Here is a 17,564-nt window from a genome sequence, read left to right on the forward strand (position 1 = left end):
ATCTTAAGTGGTGCCTACCCAATTTTCAAGTGCCGCCCATTTGGTCTTAGGATCCATTTGATTTTTTGTCTCATAAGTGGTGTCGTTTTCTAATTCAACTTGTGACGCACAATGCTGTCGTAACTATTAACGAGAGGACGATTTAGGAAGGAACCTGCGACACTCTTGGTCCGTCGTAAATCACAAAAAAGACGGCTGTACCATTTTAAATCTTTAATTCTGATGTAACAGCCATTTTAAATCGTTAATTCTGATGTATTGTTTTTATTGGGTAAGTTAAATTGTATTAAAAAGAAAACATAAAAACATGACAAAAGGTGTTTGGAGAGGCAAACGGCTTGAGGGCCAGCCTGGCCTGGCCCAGCCCGTTTTACACCCCTAGCATCATCCAATTTAATTGTGAACTCGTTGGATTTGTTAGAGCGCCCATCAAAATGAAAATGGTAACAACACACAATGCCTTTCATTTTCTTTCCTATTCGTACAAAACAGAGTTGGGTACTTGGGTGAAGAATCCCTAATGTGATCTAAGGGAAACATGGTACTCTTAATTACTTGACAAGCTTAGTAGATTACATAGAGTAAGTAGTAATTAGGAAGGAATTAGGAGTGGGCAATTCAAGCCATGATTACCAATGTCCTAAACACAACTAAAACAAGTTAAGCTAGACGTACTGCAAATGCAATGTGCACATGCAAATTAAAAATGGAAGGAAAACAGGTTGTTTGCTTCACCTATTAATTCATTACAACTGAACTGGTGCTGCTAGTCATGCATATTCATTAAGAATTGTCTTGCTTAATGTTGATTACCAAACCAATTAGATGCTGTAGTATATTTTTAGCGTGTACAGGAAACAACAAAAAACAGAAATCTGTGGGCTTTGTGAAAAAACAGAGGTCTGTGGGGCGTGGGCGACTGAACTACTCCAAAGAATGTGCTGACTACTTTTGGTTGAATGTGGAGGAATTGTGTCGAAGCATTGCCAAGTAACAGAGTAATTAGGTGTAAGTGTGTAACCAATGAATTGTCACCTAATAGTATCTTTAGGAGCAACATGAAAAAAACACCAAAATTTTGAACCAAACCAAACACCAAACTAAAAAAACACCAACCAATTTTAAGAGCAACATTAAATATTCGACATCAAATTACGCGGTTTTGGATAAACTGTGTCATATAGCCTACGCGGCTTTCTCAAAACCGTGCCACTAAAGCCCATTTTAAAAGCCCAAGCCCACGCGGTTTTCCAATCTCTCGCGCGGTTTTCACAAAACCGCATGATTGAAGCCCACTGTTTATCCCAAGCCCATGCGGTGTTGGAAAAACCGCGCTACGCGGCTTTCTCAAAACCGTGCCACTAAAGCCCATTTTAAAAGCCCAAGCCCACGCGGTTTTCCAATCTCTCGCGCGGTTTTCACAAAACCGCATGATTGAAGCCCACTGTTTATCCCAAGCCCATGCGGTGTTGGAAAAACCGCGCGGTGTTGGAAAAACCGCGCGGTTTTACCAAAACCACATGAGAGATTTGATATAGCACCAAAGCTGGAACCAAATTTTGGCCAATTTGGTGTTTGGTTTGGTGTTTTTTTGGTGTTTTCATCAACATGTGACTCTCCTGAAAATGAAAAAATACTAAATTGTTGGAAATTTGGTGTTTGATGCTAGGAAAGTATCTCTCCTAAAGATGCTCTAAGTAGTCCCATACTCCAATCACCTCCATATCACACATCATACGAGTTGCCAGCCTGCCACCTCTTTAAAGACTTGTTTTAGCTTTAATTGTACCTAATAAGCAATTAGGCCACTATGGTCTCGAAAAATAAACTAATAAAGGTACCAATTCAAAAGGGTAATTCACAATGGAGCCATAACCTGACCAAAAATTCTATAGTAATGCACAACATGGACCGAATGGCCAAACACAATGACGTGGCATGGAAAACGCACGTGATTTATCATGACTTTCACAATTTCACTTTGCCAAAACAAAAATTCTATATGAACAAACAACTTTGAACATACAATTGTGAACAAACTGACGTGTCAATGCAACATTCATGTTGCAGTGGGAGTTGACAGTGCAACATTCATGTTGCAGTGGTATTTGATAGAGCAATATGGCTTGAACAAACTGACGTGGCAGTGCAACATTCACGTTGCAGTGGGAGTTGATAGTGCGATATGATAGTGCAACACCCATGTTGCAGAGGTAAATAGTGGGATTTGATAGTGCAACATTCATGTTGCAAAGTTAGATTTGATAGTATAACACCTATATTCACGGAGGTAAACGATTAGGATTCGATAGTGCAACATTCATGTTTGCGGTGAAGTTGATAAAGCAACACTCATGTTGCAGAGGTAAATAGTGTGATTTGACAGTGCAACATTCATGTTGCAGTGAGATTTGATAGTACAACATCCATATTGCATAAGTAAGCAGTGCAACATCCATATTGCATAAGTAAACAGTGCAACATAGCAATGAGAGTTGACACTATAACATCCATGTGGCAATGGTAATTGACACTGCAATATGAATGTTGCACTGCCACGTCAGTTTGTTCAGAATAGTTTGTTCAAAGTTGTTTGCTCATATAGAACAACTCTTGCCACTACCACGTCAGTTTGTTCATATATATAGAAGGAAAAGAAAAGAAAATGGATTGCACGAGATTCACTTAGCCACGTCAGTTTGTTTAGAAATTTCGGTTCACCTTTGTGTGTTGCTATAGAAAAACTCTAACCTGACTCCGATCCTTAAGAAACAAGCCTAGAGTTACAAACCTCCCCCCCCGCCCCCCAACACACACACACACACAAAACCCAACTTCCTGGTTCCTACCCCTGTGATTCAAAACATTTGCAGTACAAAAGGAATAAAAACTCCCCCAAGAGATGGTGAGTTTGGAATCAGCAACCTTCTGCATGTGGAGGGGGCGAGGGGCGGACGAGCATGATTACAAGCATCAAGCCACTAACGAAGGCCCTACAAGGAATTTCGTTATCAGCTCATATAACTCCACCAACTCTATCTTTTTCATTCTTTGTTAAAACTTTTTTTTTCCATAAATATTCTGTCAAAACTTTTTTGTTACCTTTCTTACTGTAACCCTCCCCTCCCTTTTTCCCATACTCAATACAATTTTTAGAGCATTATCAATGCGCTGTTAAAAAAAATTGTGACACATCAGTTTTTTTCATCAATCACAATTGTTTATATACGTGTCATGTACCAACGCATTTTTGTGAAATTGTTAGTTTATATTTCGGACAGCAAAACTTGTCCCGTCCAAATTTTTTAATTTCCGTTGGGCCCAAAAAAATCTAGCCGTTTTAATTTATTATTTTAATCTGGACTGAAAAAGTTGACCCGTCCAACATCTTAGGCCCCACGGTACAAAATCGAGCTGCAAAACTAGACTAAAGTTGTCCCATGCAAATGGCTGCTAAATTTCTGAGTATTTTGGTCGAGAATTTGACAATTGCTGAGATAAAAATGAGTGTTTGGCAACGCGTTGGTAAACGAAATTGCCAAAAAAAATTCTACCTATCACATTAGAAATGGTTTTTACGCAGTGTGTTGATGATGCTCTTAGCTCACTTAGCAAAAAAAAAAAACAAAACTCTAAAATGAAGGAAAGAAAGGGAAACAAAAAAAAACCAAAAAAAAATTGGACAATGGTGAAAATAAGATTGAAACCCAAGTGAATGGATAAGAAGGTCAACAGAATAATGAGAACTTGAAAAATGGTTTGGTTTGCGAGTTCCATAAACTTGAAAGAAGGACACGACATAGGGGATGTTTCGGCTTAATCTAACAAAACTAACTATTTAGAGAAAAAATTCTAAGCATGTATTATTATTACGGTAGTACTAGTGAATGCCCGTGCCAGTCGGCACTCTAGACACATTGCTTTTGAACAACACCCCAAGAGACCATCTCTATGGTAGCATTGGATCGATGATATAACCATTTCCAACAGTTTTATACTTCATAATCATTTCATACGCATACTCAAGTGAGCTTAATTATTACAATTCTATGCATTTCATTTCTCACAAACCAACTCATTACACATACTCTTAGACATTCATTAATTCAATACATATCAGAATGAGAATGATGAAAATAAAGGGAGAGAGTCTTCAATTAAGAGCATCATCATTTTTTTTTAAATAAAAAAACCCAGCAGAGTCTCCTTTGTATTTTCAACATTTCAAAAACCTAAATCCTGTCATAACCTGAAAATCAAACAATACAATTCTCATAGATCAACCATACCAAAATATATAACTTCATATTTATACATAACACAAATTACTTCTAAAATTAAAAGACAACTCATTAAACATTAAATAAGACTTTGCATAATTTTTCACCTGGGATTAATTCTAGTAACGAAAGGGAAAAATAAAATAAAATAAATACTCCACTCTCACTTATCGAGTTCCTCATTTCTCTCATTCTCCCCTTTATGCATACTATTCACACCATTCTGCTATCATATGGATAAATGCGCCATGGAGCAAAGACTACAATCATGTTGTTGAAAAATTATGGCAATTTAACTTGGTACCTGCAAACAAACCACATACACATGATTTTTTTAGACTTGATACATTTAGCATATTGTTTACAAAAGAGATGGTTCTCAAAATAAAATAATCTCTATTCTTATTTTTAAGTATCCACACTATCATAAATAAATAAATAAACTATCATAAAAACTTACATAGCATATATATGGATACAACATATTCTTTAATTTCTAAACCAATAAAAGTAACATTCTTTAATTTCTCACTCGCCTTTTCTCATTGGTATCGATGTCCTTAGAGAAGAACTTCTGGGTATACGATATTTGTCGTACAATTTCTTGCATTAGGTGGAAGAAAAATGGATATTCTTTTTGAAGAAGTACATATGGACATGGCCACATAGAGTTGCCCATGACTGAAAACTGGTGTCCTCAAATCAATGCCAACATATTTCACTGACTGGCCTTGCGACTTATTAATTGTTATGGCATAAGCTAGACGAACAGGGAATTGTCGCCTTGATAGTTTGAAAGGCAACTCTGAATTTAAGGGAGCCAGAGATATTCTTGGGATAAGTACCGGATTTTCAGCTTTCTCTCCAATCAAAATTTTGGCTTGAAGGACTTTACTCGCACATTGAAGCACCATAAGTCGTGTCCCATTGCAAAGGCCATCTTTAGGTGCTATGTTCCTGAGCAACATTATAGGGCATCCAGGTGTAACGCCCGTATTTAAAATATATATTTATCTATTTATTAATTTATTTATTTATTTATTTAAAATTTGTTGAACTGGATTTGGGATATGTGGGCCTGATTTCTGGGCCCGAGTCTGTGTTGGGCTTAGGTTTCAAATCCAAATATATATTCATATTTTTCTAAAGAATAGGGTTTTTTTTATAAAACTAAAATAAAAATGGAGGCGGAAATAAAAGCTCGTTGGCTAGAGCGTTGGAGCACGGCGATTCAGACTAGGAGGGATTCATCGAGCTGTTAATTAAGGTGAGTGGTTATATTTTTTAAATTTTCACCGAACCTACGGTACTGTCAGAGTTTTGCTTCGGGCTCAGTATATTTTTAGCTATGTTTACTGTCGATAATCTTTTCCTCCTGTCGTTTTGATAAACTGTTAAATCTGAAATTATGTCGTATTGACTGTCGAAGCTTTATAGGTAGTTAATGGCGGCTAAAACAAAAAAATAAAGAAGTCGTCCTGCATGTTTTGTTTGAACTGTTATTGGTATGGTTTGTATTGTTGGTTGTTAGTCGAAGATGGGTGCTGGCGAAGCTCTGTTGAAGCTCGGCAACTGTATTAATGGCAGCACTAGGAAATCACCAGAAAAATTTATGTAACTGTTATTGTTATTTGTGTGTTGATTGAACTGTGTTTAGGAATGGATGTTGGGTTGGTGTTGTATATGGTTTAGGGTGTTGTGGAAGCTTTGAACCGGCGTTAATGGAGGCGCCAGCCCATAGAGATCGGTACTGTTAACTATTTTGAACCTCGATAATGTTTATTATGTGGTGGTTGTGGGTTAGTTATGTTTGGTCGATTGAGTGTTGGGTAGGTTGATCGAGTGTTGGAGATGGGAGCTGTCAAAGCTTGGGGAAGCCGTTAATAGAGGTTGAAAACTTCGGATCTAGTTTGGAGGAGTGAGATCGAGGTAGGGAATTGAGTGGGGGCTTTTATTAAAGTTGTTTGGTTTTGTCGGGGGATCAAAACGCTAGGTTGAAAGGGGGCTGACGAGTGGAGGTGGTGGTGGCCGATTTGGTGGCTGGCTTCCGGAGCTTAGGAAGATGACCGGTTGGGCCTTGGGCCGGTTTAAGTTTTTGGGCTTGGGGCTTGGGCCTTAGATGGTTTAGTTGCTGGGCCGAAATCTAGTTTTAGTTGTTGGGTCGGATTCATTTCTATTAGTTTTGTTTGGGCCAGTTATAATTCTGTATACATGGGCCGGTTTTCATTTATTTTGTGGGCTGGGTCATTATTGTTATGTGGATCCGGCTAACATTATTTAAACCTTTGGTTGAGTCATAGGCTTGGCTAGTTGGGTCCGAACCATGGCCTTAACCATGACTTTAGCCATGAGCCCATGAGCCATGCACCTTTACCTTAGCCATGACATGAACTTTGACCTTAGCCATGAACCATGGCTATGACCATGAACTGTTGAACATGGACACGACAGTTTGACTTTGACAATAACGTGTTGACTTTGACTTTGACCGTTGACCATTGACCGTTGACTGTGGAATGTTGACTTTTTCCAGATTTTCACATATTTAAGAATATGGACAAAGGTAGTAATAAAATATTGTCGAAAAGAGTATAATTTTGTTTGTCATTATCTAATTAAGATTTGACGTGAGTAATGTGTAAAGAATATAAATATTGGCACGTAACAAGAGGAGAATTCTTATAAGACTTGTGATTTGGACTCGAATAATTATGCGTGATATTTGGACTTGAGTTGTTCTTTCTTTTTAAAGTCATTTCATTTTGATATTTGGTGGAATGGACTTATATTTTTATTATTTATATACTGTTTATATTGTGCACAAATGGAAATAATGCGTGCCTTTGATGGTGAATTGAGTTCACATAAATATATTGAACGAATACGTTACAGGATTGATTACTATTATGAGTTGCTACTTAAGTGAATTGTAGTTTTTATGAAGGCTTGAGATATTTCATATGGTGTAGTGTAATATATAATTGGCACGTAAAATAATAAGTTTCGAGATTTTATATAGAGATATTTGGATATCGTGCAATAAATAGTATTGGCACGTGATAATGTGGATTGTATTATAACGAGAAACGTTGAGCTTCAGTACAATTAAGTATACTGGCATGAGATAGAATAAGAATTATTCTGAGATATAAATGTATGACACCTGAATAAATTACGTAACGAAAATTCTAGAACCTAGCTACCACAACTCATATGATTTGGCCTTTGTGATAGGCGTATGTGATATAATTGGCCCAAAAATTTCAGTGAATCTGAATGGCCCTTCTGGCGTAAGTAATGTGATTGGCCCTCTGGCGTTTCAGTGAAGTTGAATGTCCCTTCTGGCGTAGCCGAATGGTGGCGTGATTATTCCGTTCGCAAAACTAGAACGAGACGCGCGATATTTTATGCCGTATAATGGCAGTACTCACATAATGGCTTTCGTGTGAGGGTTACCCGTGTAACGCATCCCAACAGGGTAGTTACGCCTGGAGTGGTTCATTATGTGAGGGGATGTATGTGGATGTACATGTTCGGCATTGGGAAGCGATTGTGGTAACCAGGGAAACTAGGTAAGACATAGATACGACGTGATTTTAGGGACACACAAAGAAAGCCTTAATTAATATAATTATGGTAATATGTTGGTTAAGGATATATCTTTAGATAGATGATTGTATATGGTTTTGCATAAAGGTGGGTCAAACTAATTACTTGTGCAGAGACGACCCACTCTGTAATTGAGCATAAAATGCGGTAAGTATAGAATATGCTTGGTTGGTTATTAGTTTAGTTAGAACCTAATAAGCCGCCTCGTGGAGGAACTAAATGCCTTTTTATTATGCGTATAGTTTGTTGTGTGGTTAGTGGGAAGTTAAGGCGCCTCAGTGGAGGAACTACCTGCCTTACTTATTGTAGTTAAGAATGTCGTATTAGTTGTTGGAAGTTAAGGCACCTCGGTGGAGGAACTAACTGCCTTATGGATGGTGTATGTATATGTATAAGTATATATTGTATTTTAGAGCTACTCACACCAGCATTGTTTATAATGCTGACCCGATTTGCATGTTTGCTTATCGGGTGTGTTCATTAAATGAACATAGTTGATAAGTCTTGACAGGTTTAGTGTTGAAGAAGGTTGGTTGCTGCTTGTGGTTTGCGTTAGCGTTGCATTTCAGGATATGTTTTGTTTTCCCTTGAGGTGATATAGATTTTCAGTCTAGACAATGTTTTTTGTATTTTCATTTGTAATTTTAATTAAATAGTTATTGAAAGAAGAGTTGTAACCTAATCTTATTTGTGAAGTTTTGTAATGAAGAGGACTTTTGTCTAATGTTAAATTTTTATTGGTTTTTAATTATCCGTGTATTTAAACTGATTATGGGTTTTTGAGAGTGGAGAGTGCATCACACCTTGAAAATCGAAGAGTCAGGAACAAATATTGCTTTTCCAAATTCTGTCGAAATTCGAGGTGTGACACCAGGTTTTAACTTGAGATTGAAAGGTGGTAAGCTAGAAGGGTCGAGGGAGTTCAGAAACTCGGTGGGATAGTGAGCCCCACTTGGATTATCAATATCATCTTCGATGATTTTATTTGCAGCCAAATACTCAAGCGCTTCACCAGGGAACAAATTCAGTGCAACCTCATTAATTGCACTCACATCATCATTATGGGCAGCAAGAATAGTACGATCAGTTAAGAAATTTGGAGACGGTGTGTCCATAACATCCAATTGGGGATAGACAGCGAAGATGAGTTATTGGATATTGGTACACTTACGTATTTCATTAGGCAATTGTACGCATTCTTTGAGATTTGAACCAATCTAAATGAATTAAAGCAAAAAATGAATTCATTAGTTTCTAAAATAGTTCATTTATATATGGAACTAATGGAGAAAAAACATTCTAATCAGAAGGCATTAGTAACACATCTCTAACAAAAAATCGGCGAATTCGACATTCTCAGACTCTGCCATTTCAAGCCGCATGTTCTGCACCAAGTGCAAAACTTCTAAATAACTCCAAAGGAAAGAGCGCCGTAGTGATGCACCAACAAATTGCTCTCTCTGGCCTAACGGTATAACAAGCAGTGTTTGTCGAAAATCACCACCAAGAACTGTAGTGATACCATTAAATATCTTCTTGTTTCCATAAATATCTTGAAGTGTTCTATCCACAGCCTTAACACAATATCTATGTTGCATGGGCACCTCATCCCAAACAATTAGTTTTGTTTCTTTAAATAGGTCAGAATGTTTAGTGAAGCCGCAAAAAGTGGTATCCATCACATCAATTGGAATTTTAAATGTAAAATGAGCAGTGTGTCCACCAGACAATAACAAAGATGCAATTGTATTATACAAAAAAGTTTTCCCTGTACCAGCTGCTCCATTCAAAAAGAAAAGTTTGCCCTTGTCACCAAATACTGATCGAATCAGTCACAGCAGTGTAAGCATGAAGTTGTTCGTCATTAAGACGACTCACATCAACTGCATCCTTTTCTCCTATGCCTTCATGCTGAAGTTGGCGTTGCTCCCAAATGAGCCTATAGCCAACAATTTTACTCCAATCCTCTTTTGGCTTTGGCATGGGCGGGAAATTTTCCAATGTCTTCCCAGATTCTAAAAGGATTTGTTCCACCAGATATAAGCCATAATCTGTTATTTGCTCATCAGTTGGATCTGGGATGTCGTGTTTTGTTAGAAGCCAGTGTCCAAGATCATCACTACTCGATGCAAATTTGCTCCAAAGTAGATCTGGTCGTAACGGATGACACTCTAAAAGAATTACACAAAACAACCTCCGCAGTTGATATCCAGTTTTCATTATCGCTGCCTCTTTTAGGCATTGTATCCACTCATCATCAGCTTCCAACAGCCCACGGGCAATACATGCTTCTTTGTATGTGTTGTACATGGTATCACTAACTTTATAAAGATATGCAAAGGAGGTAGGCCCTTTTACAACAGTAAGTAGCAAGCGTAGATAAAACCGATCCCCGGCATTAGGGCTTGCAAAATACATCCTACCAATGGAAGGTCCCTGAGTCCTAGGAGTTCACTCTTTAGAGTCTTTGTGGAAAACATAGTGTCGTGAAAATTCTTGATAGGTATATGCTCGTGCATCTGGATCTTCATCACAACGCTTAAAGAAAGCTGTCAGTGTTGAAGTTTGGTCTCTGGCTCGGGCAAGAATTGCATCCATAGGTTCTTTGCTATTGAAAACAACCCTATGCATACCTTCTAAATGAAGCGCCAATCGTTGGACACTTAGAAACTCTTTATGCATTGGATTCTGAAATAAATGTCATGCAGCTTCTGTTGGTCCAATGTACCTTGCATTAGGGGTGGGAATTTGGCCCTAACGACCCTAACCCGACCGACCGAATCTCGACCCTAAGCCCTATAAAGCCTCCTCACAACTAAAGCCTCCAGAGTTTAGGGCCGGCCCGGCCCGCCCTAATGCCTTCTAGGGGCAGGGCTAGGGCTAAGATTCTAAAACATAGGCCCGACCACTAACCAAGCCCTAACCGCCCCTTTTCATACTTTCACTATAAATACACATACCATAATTGTCCAACTCTTTGTTAAATATTTTCAATTAAAATAACATTGTCCTTTGTAATTTATCACTTACACCCAAGGGTACTTCCAATAACTTGTTTTATATAACAAAACTTATCAACTTAGCGACCATGAAGAACAATGAGCACTAGCCTAATAAAAATAAGACTTTATTCCTTTGATCATCAAGTCAAAGTCCATAACTTATTATTCTCAATTTCTTTTCTCACTTATTTCTTATAAATTATATTTTTATTCACATCCAAGCCAAGTCTAAAACTAAAGATTTCCTTCCACACCATTAAAGCAAAATACAGAGCATACATTTGTAACATAGAAACCAAAAAACAACCTTTGTCAGAAAAATGATATTTGTAATCTCAAACCTTTCTCCATCACTTGTTCAAAAGCCAATATTTTCATTTCCATATACAAAGCTTGAATCACTTTTAAATTAGAAGAAAGGTAATATTATATTTGTTTGAATCTATTATAGAAATAATTTATGATATTACAAATAGTTTAACAACTTCCATGACCCTTAACCAAAACTATTATGTTTCTTCTTTATATATATTACTTCTTCCTTTAAAATGATAATATAATTATTTGTCTATGTATTTCAATGTTAAATGTAATTTTAGTGAGGTTTGAGTACAAGGAAGAACAAATTCCGAACTCTGGATGTACTTCAGTTCATTAGATTGTGGATGTGCATTTTAAATTTTTGGACTTATACAGGATTATTACTAGATTGGTTGGACTTTGAGTTTATAGATTATTGTACATTTTTGTAATATAAATGAGTTTTAAAACTGATGTAGTAAAAAAAAAAAAATATATATATAGGCCCGGCCCTAAAGCCCGGCCCTAAAGCCTTTAAAAGCTAGGGCTAGGTCGTGGGCTTGAGGTTCGACTTGTGACCCAGCCGGACCCGCCCTATGTCGACTTTAGGGCAGGCCGAATCCGCCCTAATATCTTAAAGGCTTTAAATGTTTAGGGCCGGGCTAGCCCGACCCGGCCCATTGCCCACCCCTACCTTGCATCGATATATTGCTGAATCTCATCATTTGTTCTTGCCGCCACCACTGTTGTTTTGTCATAGCCTTTGTAGATGTACTTGTTTGTTAATATATTTAATAGCTTGACACGACGCACAAACTTCAACATTGATATGGCAAATAAACATTTCGCATGGATATGCATTGTAGGGAACAACATCTCCATTATCAACTTTAACCATTTTATTCTTCCTCTTCACAAAATATTTCTTGCCAAAATCGCTTTTCTAAAAATGGAGTACCCTTTTTATCCATAATTGTTTCCTCCACAAACTCTTTTGGATAGCCTTTGGTGCATCGACCATTTTTCATACATGAAGCACTCGGATCTCGATCACCACGGGGGCCATGAACCATGCACTTCTTCACCGCTTCAAACAATGCGGGGTGGGTGTCGAGGTCTTGGAATTCAGCACATACAAATTTATCCACTTGCTCACTGTTTCGGATCTTGTCACCATGCGCGAGAAATAAAAGGCAATGCATGTGTGGAAGACCGCGCTTATGAAATTCAATGGTATAGACATATGCAACCACCCGACCGAAGATATCATTCTTCAAGATTTCTTTCATAATTGCTTTTCGTTTCAGCTCGAATACCGGTGCAACTATTTCAGGCCGAAGTGTCGAAGTTTGGTGTTCCTTGAGCGCATCTTTAATTTCCTGCCAATTAAGGTTTGGAGTCACCGTAAGAAAAATATCTAGGTGCTTATAGTGCCGGGTGATAGTCATTGAATCCTGAAAAATCTTGTACATGTGCCTTGGACTTCCAACATGCGAGGAAGGCAAAATGAACCGTTGGCTAATTTGATCAGGACTTAATCCCTCAAGTGCAACATCTGTCAAGCACTTGTACACATCCGAACGGATGGTGTCTTGATTTAGTCTAATGTATCGCAGACGGTTCTGTTCATATGCAGCCCAAGCATCAACCAAAAATTCATGCAACAATTTACACCCTAGCAAGATGGATGAGTACTCTGTGGGTCGTTCAAACAAACGGTAGGCGTAATACAATAATTGGGTGAGTCTTGCATTGCTTGGAGCATTTGTCTTGACGTCCCACAACTTTAAATCAGGTGACCAACCCAAATCCCCATAAGAAAACAGAAGAACATAATGCAAAGGCAAATAAGCGGGATAACATTCGCTTATCCGTTTCAACTCATGCCCTCCTCTCAAGCGAAGTACAATATCACGCATGGCATCAACCTTGCTCCCATCTCCGAGCAATATCATGCGATCTCATCGGTTATTCGAAGATTGTACCTTCATCTATCCGAACACGGATCATAGTGTAGATGGATCAGAACATTGTTATTCTCAGAAGCATTTTTAGTTAAAACCTCAAATGCTTGCTTATATAATATCACAAAACTTGTGGGTCTGTAGAAGAGTTTCTTGTACAGTTTTCAACCCTTCCCTTGACAAATTTGGGTTGCGATTGTGGCGGCGATCCAAAGCAGCTAGGGGATCATAAATATAAAGTTGTGAAAACTTAGGTTCCATCTCCGGATCAGGCAACAATGAACGGATTTGGTGTCGCAACTCCCCATGGACAGTGAATGAGGTTGGACCACGCCCATGTAACATATGATCGCTAAATTTGCAACCAAACTGGTAAAGGCATTATACACATTGTATTGCCGAATCTTCTCACGGAATAATCTTGCACGTTTATTAGATCTTTCGAATAAAGATTTAAATGTCGGAAGCAGTGGAGAAAGAAGCGGTAACTTAACTTTTCCTTGTAAACAACAAGTTCCAAATAAAGGTCAGTTGCGCCTTGATTTTGATAATTGTTCATCTTTCCAATGAAGGGCCGAACAAAATGGACAGAGAACATCCATCTTTCCCATAAAGTGGCGGCGATTTGGAACAGGAAGCACATGGCCTCTATGAGGATTAAGATTTTCTTCTTCACTTTCATCAAATCCAGTCATATCATGATCACTGTAAAAATAGACATATGATATATCACGCTTTACGGTATGTTGAAACATAACAAAAGAGTGAGAATTTAAGCACTTGACTTACATAGTATTATCCTCACAACTTTGCATTGTGACATCTTCCGTGATAGATGAAGAGGACCCAACTTCGTACGTTGACCTCGTCTTCTTAAAGGAATCTGATATGTAATTAGACATAACGTCTTTTTCCCTCCGTCTCCGATTTTGTTGTGCTATAGTCCTTTGATTGATATCTTTTTCTCTTTGAAGACGCGTTGTGCAATAGATCTCCGATTAGGAGGTGCAATAGAAACTTTGATTGGGAGGCACAATAGGTAAGAGATTTGGAGGCGATAGATCTTCGATTATGAGAAATAATGATAACACATTAGGAGCTACGGGAGATCGTCGATTAGGAGGCACAACAGATAACATATTAAGAGCCGCGGGAGATGTTCGATTAGGAGGCACGACAGATAACCTATTAAAAGCCACGGGAGATTTTCGATTAGGAGGCACAACATATAACCTATTATGAGCCGCATTAGATCTTCAATTAGGAGGCACAGCAAATAAAATATTGGGAGTCGCAATTGATCTTCGATTAGGAGGCACATATAACAGATCCGGAGGCACAACATTTCTTTGATGTGGAGGCACATATACCAGATTGGGAGGTTCAATAGGATGTCGTGATATGGAATTGACTGGGTGAACTAACGATTCCCTTCCTCTCTCTTCCATGCGCTCTTTAACCATGATTGCTTAGGAAGTGTCAATTCACAAAAATTTGGAAACACGCAAAGTTAAAGAATCAAAACAGAGCTCTAATCAAAGAGCACGACGAAGACTTAAAGTAGTAAATAGTAGAACACCTAATTGAAAAACACTGAAATACATTGACTTTCATATATATTTAGGAATTAACATAGAAAATTCTAATTCAACTAAGTCTATTATTCAACTTTAGTATACATTGACTTTGTGTTACAGTGACAATGACAGTGTAACTGTAATCTCGCCACAGTTACAGGAGTTTAAACATTGGAAAAAAAAAAGAGAATAAATATTAAAAACATGCATTTTAATCACTGAAGAATATTATAAAAGGGTCGATTGAATGTAGAAAATATGTTAATATATTTCTGAAACACACTGGCTCATCGAATGAAGGAGGTGATTAGGGTTAGTATGAAAGTAATGGGAAACGCTCCCACCAAAATCAACTAACAAATAAGATTCCATTATCTGTTTTTCTCTGTGTTTGAATAATTCCCAATTTCCCACATTCAAATGGCTTACATAGGCATGAACTGAGTTAATAAGTCATATGAGTTATTGAAATGTGGCTCAAACTAGACTTGAACTTACCAACAGGATTTGTGGTGCTGAGCCCCTATAGGCATATAGATAAGAAAAGCTTTGATTATCGAGATGGTGTGATCAACAATCCTGTGTTTAGCGGGAAAAAAATGATCAACAATCCTGTCGCTGACCTGCAGTACACAACTACACATACCACTGTTGGTCTTCATCAACCCTTCAATGGCTTGCCTGACATCTAATAGTGCATTATGAAAATCCTTAAGTGATAAACAATTGTAAAAACTGAGATAACAAACTCACATTGATATTTGAGACATTTTAATTAATAACATTGTTTCAAATTGTTGAAGTGAAATTGAGTTTTCATTTCTATAATTTATAGAAAGTGATGTCTTTGGAGTGAAAGAAATTCGTGCAGGTCTGCAAACTACTAATGTTGACTAAAACTTTTGTGAGCAGTTGAGCTAAACTTTATTTAATTAAGTATATGAAACTGATAACTGCATGGTGCATAATACTCACTTTTTACCATCTCTTTCGGTTGCAGCTTAACAGCCATAATGCAGTTAGCACATCATGGTTCGATATTTCTGAAACACACTAATACAACTCGGAAGACATAAATTTTTCGACAGATTAATCGAAAACTCTGATTGCAGTTAAACTGCATAATGGTATACTGGTAATAATGTAGTATCTATTATGAGGGTTCGATCCATTGAGGAACTTATGATATTATTCATAATTATTTCTTTGCAAATGTGGCCATTAACGATTAGTGGCACTCAAACTTCAGTCGGAATGCTTTAATTGTTCAAATAGTTTTTTAGTTTTGTTGTATATGTAATTATTGCTAACCGTTTAAATATAGATCCACTAAGATTGAGCTAATACAGGACCATTTGAAACATCTTAAATGTTTAGTGCATTTGGATTTCCTCTATGAAAGAATGATTGTGATCCAGAGTCCACATGGACCCCTCTCTCACACACATATACAATGATCTTTTGGTTGTATAATTTATTTTCTTTAGCATATATAGTTACAATAGTCGTTTGATGTCTTAGAGGTAATTGCCTTGAATCGTTCATGACAATATGAATTCCAATTGACTGAATTGAGTAAAGCTTGATAAATATATTGCCTAATAGATCGATTTCCTTTTAATTGTCTAATTGAACATTCCTCCCTGTCTATTAACAAATATATAACATGGGTTGAGCCCAATGCTGTGAATTAAATACTGACTACAACTAGGCACTGGAGAGATAATCCACCATAACTAAGTGGACTGGAGAGAGTTGTTCGATGTAGCTTTCAGATTTGAAGGGACAGTTAAACACTACATCTATCTTTAAATGAAATATTGTTTTTTGTTGTGCAATCTTTGATTAATTTATGCATTGTGTAGCAAGGTTAGACTTCCACAATTAGTCCCCGATAAGTTATGGAGAGTATCTTTAGGAGAAAAACAAAAAAACACCAAATTTTTTAACCAAACTAAACACCAAACCAAAAAAACACCAATCAACTTCAGGAGCAACATCAAATATTTGACATCAAATGACGTGGTTTGGGATAAACCGCATCATATAGCCCACGCGGTTTTCGCATCACCGCACATTGAAGCCCATCTTAAAAGCCCAAGCCCATGGTGTTTACAACACCGCGTGCTATGTCTATATAAACATGACCAAAACCGCGCGGTTCATTAATTTTTAACTTTTCTCTCAATTTATAAACCCTCTTCTTAGTAAAAAAAAAAATAAAAACCTACTTAAACTCTTTAAATTTTATATGGATCATTTTCAACCTTTCGACGATGATGACGATGAGTATTGGCAGTACACAAGCGATATTGGCAATGATGTAGAGGTAGAAGTTAGAAGCCGAGAAAGTAGAAGACGGTGGGGGAGAAGAAGTCGAGGATGTCGCGCCGACTGATAGACATCCTCATGTATTTGAGTATCAATTGAACAACTTCGATTGACAATTTAATCCCAGTGAAACACTTGATATGCAAGTTGTGTCTTCTACACGTGATACAAAACACGTGTCGAGTGTAGTGGCTATTTCTCAGGTAATTTAATTAGTTTTGATTAAATATTTTGAATATTATTATGCATTAATTAGTTGAATTGGACCAATTAATTATTTATCTTATGCATTATTTTTTTTTTCATAATATCAGCAAGTTATTGACTACTGAGTTAGATCGGCTTTATTTGGTGTTAGAGAATGGTGGAAGGTTCTTAAGAGTTTGGATGAGTTTGTACACATTAGAGATAGTATCTTGTGTACACCTTTGGGTCTTTTGGTTGATGTAGATTATAAGAAGGCTGATTGGGGAGTGGTCATAGCTTTAGAAGAAAGATGGT

At 37.4% G+C, this 17,564-nt stretch overlaps 2 protein-coding genes across 2 annotated transcripts; both read right to left on the minus strand.

Moving 5' to 3' along the window:
• Positions 1–9,202: 9,202 nt before the first annotated feature.
• On the minus strand, positions 9,203–10,307 carry LOC147479434 (uncharacterized). Its single transcript, XM_086578415.1, has 2 exons — positions 9,710–10,307; positions 9,203–9,666 (listed from the first exon to the last, which is right to left on the minus strand). Exons 1-2 carry the CDS (start codon positions 10,305–10,307, stop codon positions 9,203–9,205), a joined length of 1,062 nt encoding a protein of 353 aa, XP_086434541.1.
• Positions 10,308–12,090: 1,783 nt separating this feature from the next.
• LOC147479435 (uncharacterized) lies at positions 12,091–13,146 on the minus strand. Its single transcript, XM_086578416.1, has one exon. The coding sequence runs from the start codon at positions 13,144–13,146 to the stop codon at positions 12,091–12,093; it is 1,056 nt and encodes a 351-aa protein (XP_086434542.1).
• Between the last annotated feature and the right edge of the window lie 4,418 nt (positions 13,147–17,564).

Source organism: Coptis chinensis, chromosome 8 (genome assembly GCF_015680905.1).
Source record: "Coptis chinensis isolate HL-2020 chromosome 8, ASM1568090v1, whole genome shotgun sequence".
NCBI classification, from domain to species: Eukaryota; Viridiplantae; Streptophyta; class Magnoliopsida; order Ranunculales; family Ranunculaceae; genus Coptis; species Coptis chinensis.

Bases quoted from the DNA above. Each gene is read 5' to 3' on its own strand.
- LOC147479434 (XM_086578415.1), bottom strand. From the start codon at position 10,307: ATGTATTTTGCAAGCCCTAATGCCGGGGATCGGTTTTATCTACGCTTG. The intron at 9,667-9,709 runs GTATTTGGTGAC...TGAATGGAGCAG, and splicing joins TGCTGTGACTGATTCGATCA to CTGGTACAGGGAAAACTTTT.
- LOC147479435 (XM_086578416.1), bottom strand. From the start codon at position 13,146: ATGATATTGCTCGGAGATGGGAGCAAGGTTGATGCCATGCGTGATATT.